We start from the raw sequence: 13,034 nt of genomic DNA on the forward strand, positions 1-13,034 counted from the left end.
GAAGACAAAGATAAGAAAGGAAAAAAGAATTAAATATAGATATATAAAATAAGATTTTAGGCTTTAGGTTTGGATAAAAGATTACTTACGAAAAAATATAATAATAATAAAAATATAAATATGATTTGCTTGTCCCGTGCATAGATTTAAATCTAGTTAAAACTAATAAGATGAATAAATAAACAAACAAATAAACAAAATCTCAACATGTAAAGGCACAAGCACCTTCTTACCAAAACATTTAAAACACCAAAAGCATTGCAAGTCTTTCTTTGACTTTGTTGATAATAAATAAGCAATAATAGGTTTTTTTTTTTATGAGTTTGATTGCTTTTAATCTTTTGTGGGATGTCTGTGTGGCTTGCTGCTTCAGATTGGGATTTTTGTTTTCTTGTTGCTTTTGCTTGTGTTTCTGCCTTTACGGGTATCCTGGAGTTGCTTGTGTTGCTCTTTGTTGATAGGAGATGGTTCCATTTTGACTGGGTTTTTGCAGGAAGGTGGCTTTGCTGCTCTGATTTTTGGGATGTTTTTCATCTTCTTGTTGTGTTATGATGGCTGATTCTTTGTTGTGAGGGATTGAGTTTTTTTTATTTTGTTTTTGGATGGAATTTTTGTGGGATCAGTTTCATTGAATTGCGGGATATATGCAGTTGTTGATCTCAATCTGGGATTAACAGGTTTGAACATGGTTTGCAATCCTTGTGTGATTGATTACATAAACACACAACATTCTGCATGCTTACATCCTTACTTCGACTTTGGGGTTTGAAAAAGGTATTTACGTTTTACGAAATAGTGTTTGTAGGAATCATTACTGTTTGTCAATTATTTGATATACGTTTAATTCCGGTGGCCAAGTAGGCATTTATTAAAAAGAAATGACAATTTTGATTTGAAGTCTAATTTATCTAGAAATGTAGAACTGGTTACTAAGATGGTTGAAATGGACTGATTAACAGTCATGGATTTTTTTTTTCTACAAGCTAGGCTTTATCATTACTCGAGTGCCAATTAGGCTCCTAGCTAGTTAATCTAACACAATCGAATGGTGGCATTTCTTTGTTACTTGGTGTGCTTTCCTTCATTGTTCATATGACTCTTTGCAATCTATATAAATATTGGGAAAAAGTCACCACTATCTTAAATGTTGTGTCTAGTTTTTGGCCATCACACACCTTCCTTTCCATCAAGGTTTTAAACACTATCTTTTTGGTTTCTTGTGCTTCTTATTCCTTGAATGTTGGATGTTGCATTTCTTTAATCAGACAAAAATGTGCTGTAATAGATGAAAGTCATGTATGAGGCAACAGATGAAAGAAATGAGGCATAAATGGACTGTAAGATTTGAAAACCATGCATGGAACAAAAGTTGCAAGAAAGCAAACCACAACAGGAAAGGAAGGGCAAGGTTAGTGCCCTCTGTTTTTTGGTCCTTTTATGTTCTTGAGTCTTGACCTGACAAATCTTATATGCTATTGATATTTCCAGATTGTGTGCTTAGTATCTTAGCAAACACTTAATTGTCTTAATGATTATTTACATAAAAAGTATAAGTTAATATATTAATTGAAAGATTTAAAAAAGTAATGATTAATTTGCTTTTATGTTATAATGAATTGAACTATATTGTAACCGATAAATTATGGGTTAGTGATTTATAAAGAGATATTCCCAACTTTATATTTATAATAATAAGCATTTATTTCACACAGACATTGTTATAATTAATAAATTTGATTGTTCTAACATCGGTTTATTTTTTGCATGCTTTTCTTCTTTGGGCCGAAGTTTCATTTTCTTATTCTTAAGTCCCATAAAGCCCAATGGACTTTTGTATATTTATCTTATAATTTGGTTTTTCAATCAATCTTCGCAGAAGACTCCTGCTCTTGGATTACTTGAGCAGGAAGAAATATTTTAAATTTGTTGATTAGCACCAATTCCGTGTTTTAGATGGACAAAGAGATGCTTGTGTCCGTTTTGAACTGTTGATCTTATATAGAGAGAGCTAAAAGCTCTTGCTGATCAGTCTTGTAGAATTTCGTTTGCACTCGTTCACCAAAGAATTGAAAGAAAGAGCTCGTGTTCGCCATGGATGATTCTGGTTTCAGGTACTTCTACCAAACAAGGGAAGGTGAACTTGAGGGTGATCAAATCCCAGAAGACTACGAACTTGAAGTTGTTGACCCTGATTTGCAGGGCCGATTTCGTTGTTGCCATGCTTTGATCGATCGGGAGCAACCTGATTCCCTGCAAGTCGTTGCAATATTGGAGCAAAAACTGTTCCACCAATGCTGTTACATCCCGTCTGGGCAGCCCGTCCCGGAGTTGGTCCAGATAAACTGTAGATGTGACATCTTGAACTTTACGGAATCCTTACTGAGAGATGAACGCAATGCCAACCGAAGCAAGTTCCTGATTATTGTGATGTTTGGACCATTGACGGGATGTGATGATGATGCTGAGATAGAGATAGAGGAGGAGACAGAGACAGCGGAAGACACAATGGATGTGGAAGTTGGCTTTGTTCCCGCTAGTAAGTCCGCCATTGAAGACTTGGAGAACGTTTCTGGTTTGGGCTGCAATGACTGTGTGATTTGCCTTGGAAATTTTGCTACGGAAAAGGAAGCTAAGCGCATGCCCTGTGGCCATGTTTTCCATGGAGGCTGCATTGTTCGATGGCAGGAGAAGAGTCACTTGTGTCCGCTGTGTCGCTATGCCATGCCACTTGATAGATGAAGAGTCTTTTTTTTTCTTTTTCCTTTTTTTAGGGGTATGGATAAATCCCAAGTTTGTAATTCATGAAGTCAAATAAACATTGAGTTTTGCTTCAATTATAAATCCCTTGTTGTTTTCAAGTTAGACTAACATATTAGCTAAATATCTTTGTTTTCTATCATAATGTGTATTGACGTGCTCAATCTGGAATAAACGAGTTCGAAGATGGTTTGCAATCCTTGTGTGATTACATATACACACAACAATGTGCATATGCTTACATTGTCACTTCAGTTTTTAGGTTTGAAAAAGGTATTTACTTTTCATAAAATAGTATTTGTGTTAATCATCATTGCTTGTCAATTATTTGATATCTATTTAATTTTGATGGCAAAGTAGGAATTTATTAGAAAAAAAAAACGACAATTTTGATTTGAAGCCCAATTTATCCAAACAGGTAGAACTGGCTACTGAGATAGATGAAATGGAATGATTAACGGCCATAGAATTTTTTTTGTACAAGCTAGGCTCTAGCATTTACTTGAGTGCCAGTTAAGCTCCTAGCTAGTTAATCTAACACAGTAGGATGGTTGCTGTCTGGACGATTGTTTATACTCCTGGTTCGGGTAAATTCCTTGGCTGATTCTTTTGCCAAAGAAGCTGTGAGACGTGCACAACCTCTCATTCTGCTCTCTTGATGGTTTGAAGCTCTCTGATGACCTGCCTTCTTAATTCTCTTTGCTCTCTTGATTCCTTGATCTTGTTCATTGTGTTTGTGTTTCTGGTGCTTTGATGATTCTGCGATTGCTTCTTTCATGTTCCCGACATTTTGCCCTGGGACTTCCTTCTCTGCTGATTGATGTCGATGATTGCTGCTTCTCGGTTCTTGTTTTGATTTGTTTTTTTTCTGCCTCCTTCTGTCTTTGTTCCTCTTGAGGGTTTTTTTCTTTATTGTTTGTTTATGCTTTTGCTCTACACTGCGTTTGTACAATGGGAGGTATTTTTAGCTTGTTAGGAGGTTGTCATTCTTGTCTGCCTTATCACTGGAGAATATTAATTGCTCGTGGTGAGACTTTATGTGCTGTCCAAAATGGGGATGAGAAACTGCAAGACTTCATGTAATGAACCTGTGATATGATTTTGTATATCAAATGAAAAGAGTGGTCTAATCATGCATAAAGCGTTAAAACAATGTTCTTTTTCCTTGGTGTATGTCCTTACATGCATTACTTGGCCCAACCAACTTTCTTGATAGTCTTTCAAGTGGAAAATGTTTGTAATCCTTTTTAGGATCTTGTGATTTGACCTTGTGGCTTCATTGCTTTATTGCTATGAGCACATGGGTTCTTATGCATCTTATTCCTTGATTGTTCAATGTTGCGTTTCTTTAATCGGACAAAAAATGGACTGTAAGATATGAAAGTCATGTATGAGACAACAGATGCAAGAAATGGGGTATATATATAGATGGACTGTAAGATATGAGAACCATGCATGGAACAACAGTTGCAAGAAAGGAGGCCAGAACTGGAATGGAAGAGCAAGCTGAGTGCCCTCTGTTTTTATTATTGAGTCATGACCTGACTCATTTTATATATGTTACTGATATTTCTATTTTTCTCTTTCCTCTTCATGATAGGGGACGTCTTTTACGTTACTGTATGTAACTTATAACAATTTGCAGCTCAACGGATCATCATTCAACAGTTGAACTTGAAATGGTTACATAACAAATATTGGATGATATATCTCTGAAGTGAGGTTAGTATCTAAGCAAACACTTTTAACACTTAATTTTCATTAACCACACATCTAAATAATGCGAATAATATGTGTATTCAAAGCTTATGAGACGAGGATTTTGACTATATAAATTTTATGCTAAAGACCATTACTGGTTTATTAAAATTATGTTGGCCTGCTAAACAAATTAATATTAGAGGTGAAACATAAGCATACTCTAACTCTGATATTACTGAATGGAACAAATTGGTTTATAATTACCTACTCTAATGTCTATCTGAAGAATTCCCCATATTGATTTACTATATGCTTGCTTCACCAACCTCCAATAGTATTAAACTGCTTCCTTATCCTTCCAAGTCCTAAGTTTGTTGGTGGAGACCCAAAGAAAATTAGGCAAAAAGAGACAACTTTTATTAGTGTAATTGAACTTCTCACTTAATTAGGTTTTGTGAGTGATAGTTTTATGATTCTAATTCAACTATAGTATTAGGAGTTAGATATATGTCCATGTTTATTAAATTAAAAGATTTTATCCTTTTTTCATTGACTTATAGCACAAATAAATTTATTATATATAAGTTAATTATTATAAGTCATAGTTTAATTACTGTAATGATTATTTATGTAAAAAGTATAAGTTAATATATATTAATTTCAAGATTTAAAAAAAAAGTAAAGATTAATTGCTAATTATTTGGCAATTGGCACCGACCTACCAATTCTTTCTGGACTTGGATTTCCTAGTCCTTCTTTCTTTTGGATTTTTTTTCTATATATAGAGAAATAAAGGTCTTTGTATCCGTTTGCGCTCTTTCACCAAAGAATTGGAGGAACCAAATAATAGAAAAAGCTCGTTGATGCCATGGATGATTCTGGTTTCACATACTTTTTCCAAACAATGGAGGGTGAACTTTGATGGTGATCGAATCCCAGAAGACAACGAACTTGAAGTTGTTGACCCTTCTTTTGAGGGTCGATATCGTTGTTGCCATGCTTTGATCGATCTGGAGCAACCTGATTCCCTGAAAGTCACTACAAGATTGGAGCAAAAACTATTCCACCAGCGCTGTTTCATCCCGTCTGGACGGCCAGTCCCTGAGTTGGTCCAGTTAGATTGTGAATGTGATACCTTGAGCTTTTCTGAATTCTTAGTGAAAGATGAAGGAAATGTGAACCGAAGCAAGTTCCTGATTATTGGGATGTTTTGAGCGGTGCCGGGATGAAGACATGACGATAATGAGATAGTGGTAGAGATAGAGGAGGAGATAGAGGTGGATGAGAGAGTCATAGATGCATCTATAGACAGAATGGAAGTGGAAGTTAAACCAACATAGGTTTGTCCCAGCTAGTAAGTCAGCCATTGAAGCATATAGGGGTGGAGTTAGCCAACTTTTATTAGGAAGGTCAAAGATGAAGAGAAATAATGTATAAAATATAAATAACTAAATATGATATATAAAATTAATAATTTTTTTTATATAATTAATATTGTATCAACTAAATATAAAATATAAAGTATATAAAAAAATATCTTATATAAAAATACATATCTTGGTAAAATTTTAAGCAACAATCAACAAGGTAATGCTACAACTCATATTTGAGAATTACATCATGATTTTTTAATTTTTAAAAAATAAAATCATTGACAACACGTAATAAAAAAAATAACAAGTAGAAGATAGAAATACATAACAAAAAAGAAAAAAGAAGAATATAGTTGATGATTCGTAAAAATTTGAAAAAAAAAATCTATAAAAACTTATGATCAAATAGAATAGAATTGAAAAAAATAAACAAATATAAATAATAATAAATAGAAAAAGAAAGATGAAAAATGCTTTACCTCTTTGTAATTTTATNATAAAGAAAAGAGTAAAGTAAATATATAAGGACAAAAGAGAAGAGAAAGAGAAAGGAAAGAGAGAAAGAAGTGTGGAGAAACATAAGTATTAAGGTAAATTTGATTAAGGCTTTTAAGATCATTTTATTATTTTTTATTTGTATTAATTATTAAATAAAAAATTATTTTAAGGGCATTAAAAACTAAATATATAATAAATATATATAACATATTGTATTAATAATTTAATAAAAAAAATTTTTTGGGTATTCATTAAAATATATATAATATATAGAAATTTTTAAAATTTTTGGCGGACATTGGAGAAATTTGTGGTTTGGGCAGCCATGAATGCGTGATTCGCCTTGCAAATTTTGCTGAGGAAAAGGAAGCTAAGCGCATGGCCTGTGGGCATGTTTTTCATGGAGACTGCACTGTTCAATGGCTTGAGATGAGTCGCTTGTTTCCGTTGTGTCACTATGCCATGCAATTTGATTGATAAATCTCACTCTTTTTTTTTGTGTATTAATCTCATCTTTTTAATTCAGCAAGCAAAAAAACATTATGATTTATGATTTATTATTAAAATCAAAATCTATAAGCTAAAAGGTTTAAGTTGTTGACTTATTTAAGTAGATAGAGAGAATACAAGAAACGCCATAACATGTAGTAGGAGCAAGGTCAGTGCAGGCCAAGATTCATTGAAAAGAGTTGTCCGAATTGAAGAAGAAAGCCATGTTATCTAAGTATTTCAGGACTCCACAAGCCATTTAAGAAGAAAGCCAGCACTGGGTAATGATAGAAACCGAGATCTACTCAAACTCTGCCACTTATCACCCTTCACTTAATTTGATTTAAAATTGCAGCAATTCACCAAATCACAATTGTGTATGGGGCTGAGAGGAATTAAAGGCATCTAAGCCGCCTAGTTGCAACAGAGATTTAAGGTACAATGGATTAAAATCATTCAAAGTTTTTTTTTTTTTTTGTGGTCTGCTGCTGCTGCTTCAGTTTGAAGCCAAAACCAAAAAAAAAAAAAAACGATTTAAAATTTATGATATGTTGATTTATAGATTGGGTTAAAAATATGTGCTTCATTTAAGCTACAAATAATAATTTCCAATAAAATAAAATAATCATGGCAGAACCATGTAGGACCATATCCTACCTCCCGAAATTATCAAACTTCAAATATTTAATTGATTAAATTTTTAAAAAATAAATTAATTACACATATAATACTATTGAGTAGTTTGCATTACTAGGATGCTGAAACTACATACAAAATCACCAGTGAATTTTAAACACCAAAATCATATGATTTTTACATAAGAAAATTACAAAGAGCATAAATTTCATGCTCTAAAGTGGAATCATATGAGAGAAATCCACCGTCAAAGTTTGATTTTTTAAGTTTGACTTAATATTTCTTCCTAACTTAATTGTCTTAATGATTATTTAAGTAAAAAGTATAAGTTAATATATTAATTGGAAGATTTAAAGAAGTGAAGATTAATTTTCTTTATGTTATAGGGCATCGAAATGTACTGTAACAGATGAATAATGGGTTAGTGGTTTATAAAGGGATACTATCAACTTTATATTTATAATAAGCATTTATAATTTAAGAAAGCCCAATGGACTTTTGTTTACTCTTTTTATAAAATTTTTATTATGTTAAATGTTTAAGTAAAAAAAAAACAAAAAAGGAAAAAAAATCCAAAAAACAATTGGATTACCTAGTCCTTGTTTGGTTTGGATTTTGATATCTATATATAGAGAGGTAAAGGTCCTGTTGATCAGTTTGCACTCTTTCAAGAAAGAATTGAAAGAAACAAATAATAGAAAAAGCTCGCATTCGCCATGGATGATTCTGGTTTTATGTACTTCTTCAAAACAAGGCAAGGTGAACTTGAGGGTGATCAAATCCCAGAAGACTACGAACTTGAAGTTGTTGACCCCGATTTGCAGGGACGATTTCGTTGTTGCCATGCTTTGATCGATCGGGAGAAACCCGATTCCCTGCAAGTTGTTACAACATTGGAGCAAAAACTGTTTAATCAGCACAGTTACATCCCGTCTGGGCAGCCAGTCCCAGAATTGATCCAGACAAGCTGCAGATGCGACATCTTGAACTTTACCGAATCCTTGCTGAGAGATGAATGCAACGCCAACCGAAGCAAATTCCTGATAATTGTGATGTTTGGACCATTGGCGGGATGTAATGATGATGAGATAGAGTTACAGGAGGAGATAGAGATAGATACAGCTGGAGACAGAATGGATGTGGAAGTTAACGAACATAGGTTTGTCCCAGCTAGTAAGTCTGCCATTGAAGCCTTGGAGAACGTTTGTGGGTTGGGCGACAATGAATGTGTGATTTGCCTTGGAAATTTTGCTAAGGAACAGGAAGCTAAGCGCATGCCCTGTGGCCATGTTTTTCATGGAGGCTGCATTGTTCGATGGCTGGAGAAGAGTCACTTGTGTCCGTTGTGTCGCTATGCCATGCCACTTGATTGATGAAGGGTCACTTTGTTATGTTTTTTTTTTTTTTCTTTTTTGAGGGGCTGAATAAATCCCATGTTTGTAATTCATCTAGCGAAATAGATATTGAGTTTTGCTTCAATTATGGACACCTGGATTTTGTGTTTTTAAGCAATGAAATTTCTTCTTCTTATTTTGAGAATTGATTATCGTTTACTTGATAGAGGTTTTCCTCAGTTAACTTTTTCAGTTCATGTGGTTTTGATACCAGAACACTGTGGCATCACTTTTTTTCTCGGTATAAAATGTAGTAAGGTTTGTTCTATTCTATTAATAAGCCCTTGGGTTTCAAATGTGGCAGCTAACGAGCCTAAGGATTTGGATTAACGTCGCCACCATCGGAGAGGAAAAGGTTGAGCTGAGTGTCGATAGGCAGAGGTCAAAGGGACATGAAGAAAGCGACCTTTGACAAATAGATAATTGTGCTGGTTTAATTTTGAGGGATGCGTAAATGGCGGGCATTTTCCATGATTCTGGATTCGTTGGAATATTGCTCCACTGGGCATACTGCTGGTTTGTTTCACTTGCTCTGCTCTTATTCAGCTGCTGCTTTTCTTGTGTTGTGTTCAAAGCTGGCCCCGGGAAGGAGTGACTGCTGTTTTGGGACCTCGTGCTGTACCAACTGATCAGAGGAATTGAAGGCATCTAAGCCGCCTAGTTGCAAGAGAGATTAAGGTAATAATTAGCTCAAATATGCCAAGTTCACATTTTTTTTTTTCTAATGACTTGTGTTCCTATCGCAAGCAAGTTTAATTTCGTGTTGAGCTTGAAATATGGTTTTTGAAAAGTTCTAATTTTTTAATTGTCTCCAAGCATATAAGCACAACGAATAAGATAGAATGCTTTTGATTATCCATTCTCAATTCTTTCTTTACTTAAAAGAACCTTTTTTATGCATATTTTAGCAGGAGATTTTCGTTGGGTAAAGATTTTGCAGGAGTTTTATAAACTCCCATTGTCTTTCAAACCCATATACCACAAGTTTTGCGTTTTATTATTTCATGTTAATACTTGTTTACTTCTTTGAATGATTGCTGTAATTAATTTTATCTCCCGATTTTGTAAAGTTTTTAATTTTTAGTTTTATATACTACTACTAGTTTCTTTCGAAAGCATATATTATAAGTTTTGCAGTTTATGCTTACATGGTATTATATGTTTGCTTCTTTGAAAAATTGTTGCATGCAATTCTATTCAGGGATTTGTAAAGTCTGAAATGAGTTAAAATTACTTCAATTTGCTTCGTTTTCTGTTTCACAAAAGTATTTATACACCTACATGCTTACATAAATTAAGAAAAAAAAATTCTAATAATAAGGTATTTTAAAATTTGATGAAGGTAAAAGTAATTTATATAATTTTAAATTGAGAGAGGATAACCCTTCCCCTTTTTGTTTTTTAAGTCATTGATGCAATTTCATCAATAGAATGGAACAATACAAACTACTGGCCAGTAAAAGCTCGTGTAAGATCATTAGAATTACATCAAAATCAATGTCGAATTCAAGATTTTACATGAGAGGTGACTAAATAATTATAAAAATTATTATACCATATATATAATATGATTACCTTTATAAATTAGGGAGGCTTTCTTGCTCTTTACTGCATCTGATTGAAAAGATAAATAATTTGATGATTGAAAGCAATTTTGTCTATGAATGCTGCTAGGTGGATCTTGAAGCCTTGTGAAGCTCCGTGGAGATTTTGTTATGTTGTTAACCAAATTGAGAAGCTGAAATCAAAGGTGAACAGTTGGCAAATTGTTCATCATCCAAGATCAGGTAATTAGATTGCTAACAACTTAGCTAAGGAAGGGATAAATAGAGATCGTGATTTTTTGATGATTAATCTCTTATGCTGGAGTTTTTCTGTTGTTGTCTGCTTCTTCTTCCTCATGTTTCTTATGGCTTGCCTCCTCTGGCAATGCTTGTTGATTTTGCTTTTTCTGATGTTCTTCATTAGGTTGGGGGTTGTTGATCTCATGTTTCCTTGGTTTGTTCTTTGTCCTTCTCTTGATTGAGTCTTGGTGTCCTGTATCGATCGGTTCTACGTTGAGTCTCTATTTTGTTCCAAAACAAAGATCTTTTTGTTCATCTTCCTTTCTAATAAATTCATTTTAATGTTAGAGAAAATTATGAGAAATAGCCCTCCTCATAAGGTGATTTTAAAAATAACCACCCATATAAAGTTATCTGTTTTTACCCAAAAATAAACATAAGTAGACCAAAATACCCTTAAAAACATCTTGACAAATTAATCTCCTGATATCTCCATCCCACCATAGATTAAATAGAAATAAATGCTCAGCTATTTCAGCTTGCTCAACTCTCTCTCTCAGCTCTCTGAATTATATCAACTCTGTCAACTCTCTATTGAGCACCATCATCATCAGCTCTCTTAGCTCTCTGAACTATATCAGCTCTGTAAACTCTTTATTGAGCACCGAGACATCTGGCCATATTGTCATCGATAAACAGAAATAACATCAAGGTATGTTATTGGGTTATTACTGCAACACATTAATTTCTAAAACTTTTTGTGTAAATTAGAACATGGATTAAAAACATTGTCTAGAGTTGTTACACGCCATGCATCTATAATGTACATTATGTGTAAAAAATATATTGAAATAACATGTGTTAGCACATGGCTTGTAATATTTTTATTGAACATGGCATGTAACATGTTGTGAACATGACGTGTAACAATTTTTGAACTTGTGTGTAACATTTTTGAACATGGCGTGTAACATTGTTTGAACTTGTGTGTAACATTTTTGAACATAGCGTGTAACATTGTTTGAACTTGTGTGTAACATTTTTGAACATGGCGTGTAACATTTTTTAAACATGGCGTGTAACATTTTTTGAATATGACATGTAACAATATGATTGACAAATTTTAGAACATGACATGTAATGTGTAAAATGATTGACAAATTTATTGTTTTCAAAATTTTAGTGAGGTTCCAATAGTACGACTTGTGATAAGACACGGTGGTCAGTGGGTGGATAGCATTTTATAAAGGTGGTGAGTCAGGAATGCATGGGGTTAGGAGTAATTTGTCGTTTGCGAGCTTGATGAAGCTAGTTGAAGATATTCTTGTGGTAAACTCAGAAATTCACAAAATTGAGTTACATGCATTGATCAGTACATCCGAAGAGCTATCACATCTAATTATCAAGGACAATGAGGATGTTGCATTAATTCTGCTAGAACAGAGGAATGTTCTGGCTGTGTATGTCACCATTAAGGAATGCCAAACAAATGTTATGTCACATGAAGTAGCTATACAACATGGTAATCAACTCAATCAAAATGAGATTTACAATAATTCACATATACCACAGCATTCGATTCGTAACCCACAACAATGGTAATTGACGTATGCGTAAGAGTTTGTGCAGCTCAGTAGACACATGACATTTACAGAACAGTTGGCTGCACAATTCTGATCAGCATGTGCATTGAACCACTTACTTACTTTTGTCCAACAAATGTAACAATCGGGTGAAACTGTAGAGGGTGTAATGCTATTTTCAAATGAGAATACGACACTTAAGGATAACACTGCTACATTGGAAGGGTGACACTGTGAGACTTGCATCTGATAAGGGAAATGAGGATTTGTTTCCTACTGGTGAAGATAAATTTGATGACAATTTAGATGATGGGGCTGATGAATGGCATGATGACAGTTTAAACGATGACTAGCTTTATGACAATAACATTCCAATTTGCAATAATGTTGAAGGCGAAACGAAAACTGTTAGAGGTGCTGATGTAAGAGATGTTCAGTGTGATGACCCCAAATACAATAACCCCATCGCTGGTGAGAACAAGATTTGTTTGCCTGAGACATTGTTTGATGACAATTATCAAGAAAAGGGAAATGCAAGTAATTCTCGTATGTGGCTAATTCCAAGTGCAGAAAGGTTATCCTTCCAAACAATTACCATTGAGGAGTTAACATATGCCAATGATCGCTTACACAAAGGAAGAATGTTTTCCTCGAAGGTTGAGTTGAAACGAGCTTTAGACATGTTGGCTCTAAAAGAGCAGTTTAAGATAAAAGTAAAAAGTTCATGTAAAGGTCGTTTTGAGGTTGGTTGCAAGGACAAGGCATGCAAGTTCGATGTGCATGTAATGAAGTTACTTGAAAGAGAATATTGGCATGTTC

At 33.9% G+C, this 13,034-nt stretch overlaps 3 protein-coding genes across 3 annotated transcripts in view; all 3 read left to right on the plus strand.

The window, feature by feature from the left end:
* Nucleotides 1-552, plus strand: part of LOC18595604 (receptor-like protein 12) — a 4,210-nt gene extending 3,658 nt beyond the window's left edge. Inside the window, exon 2 of the mRNA XM_018122781.1 lies at nucleotides 374-552. Coding sequence (XP_017978270.1) covers nucleotides 374-552 — 179 coding nt within the window. The remainder of the gene's footprint in view (nucleotides 1-373) is intronic.
* On the plus strand, nucleotides 2,067-2,784 carry LOC18595607. Its single transcript, XM_018123042.1, has one exon. It carries the CDS (start codon nucleotides 2,092-2,094, stop codon nucleotides 2,737-2,739), a length of 648 nt encoding a protein of 215 aa, XP_017978531.1. The 5' UTR covers nucleotides 2,067-2,091; the 3' UTR covers nucleotides 2,740-2,784.
* Nucleotides 8,171-8,827, plus strand: LOC18595608 (RING-H2 finger protein ATL68). The gene has a single exon (XM_018122782.1). It carries the CDS (start codon nucleotides 8,171-8,173, stop codon nucleotides 8,825-8,827), a length of 657 nt encoding a protein of 218 aa, XP_017978271.1.

The sequence above is a fragment of the Theobroma cacao genome, chromosome 6 (genome assembly GCF_000208745.1).
Source record: "Theobroma cacao cultivar B97-61/B2 chromosome 6, Criollo_cocoa_genome_V2, whole genome shotgun sequence".
NCBI lineage: Eukaryota > Viridiplantae > Streptophyta > Magnoliopsida > Malvales > Malvaceae > Theobroma > Theobroma cacao.

Bases quoted from the DNA above. Each gene is read 5' to 3' on its own strand.
- LOC18595608 (XM_018122782.1), top strand. From the start codon at position 8,171: ATGGATGATTCTGGTTTTATGTACTTCTTCAAAACAAGGCAAGGTGAA.
- LOC18595607 (XM_018123042.1), top strand. From the start codon at position 2,092: ATGGATGATTCTGGTTTCAGGTACTTCTACCAAACAAGGGAAGGTGAA.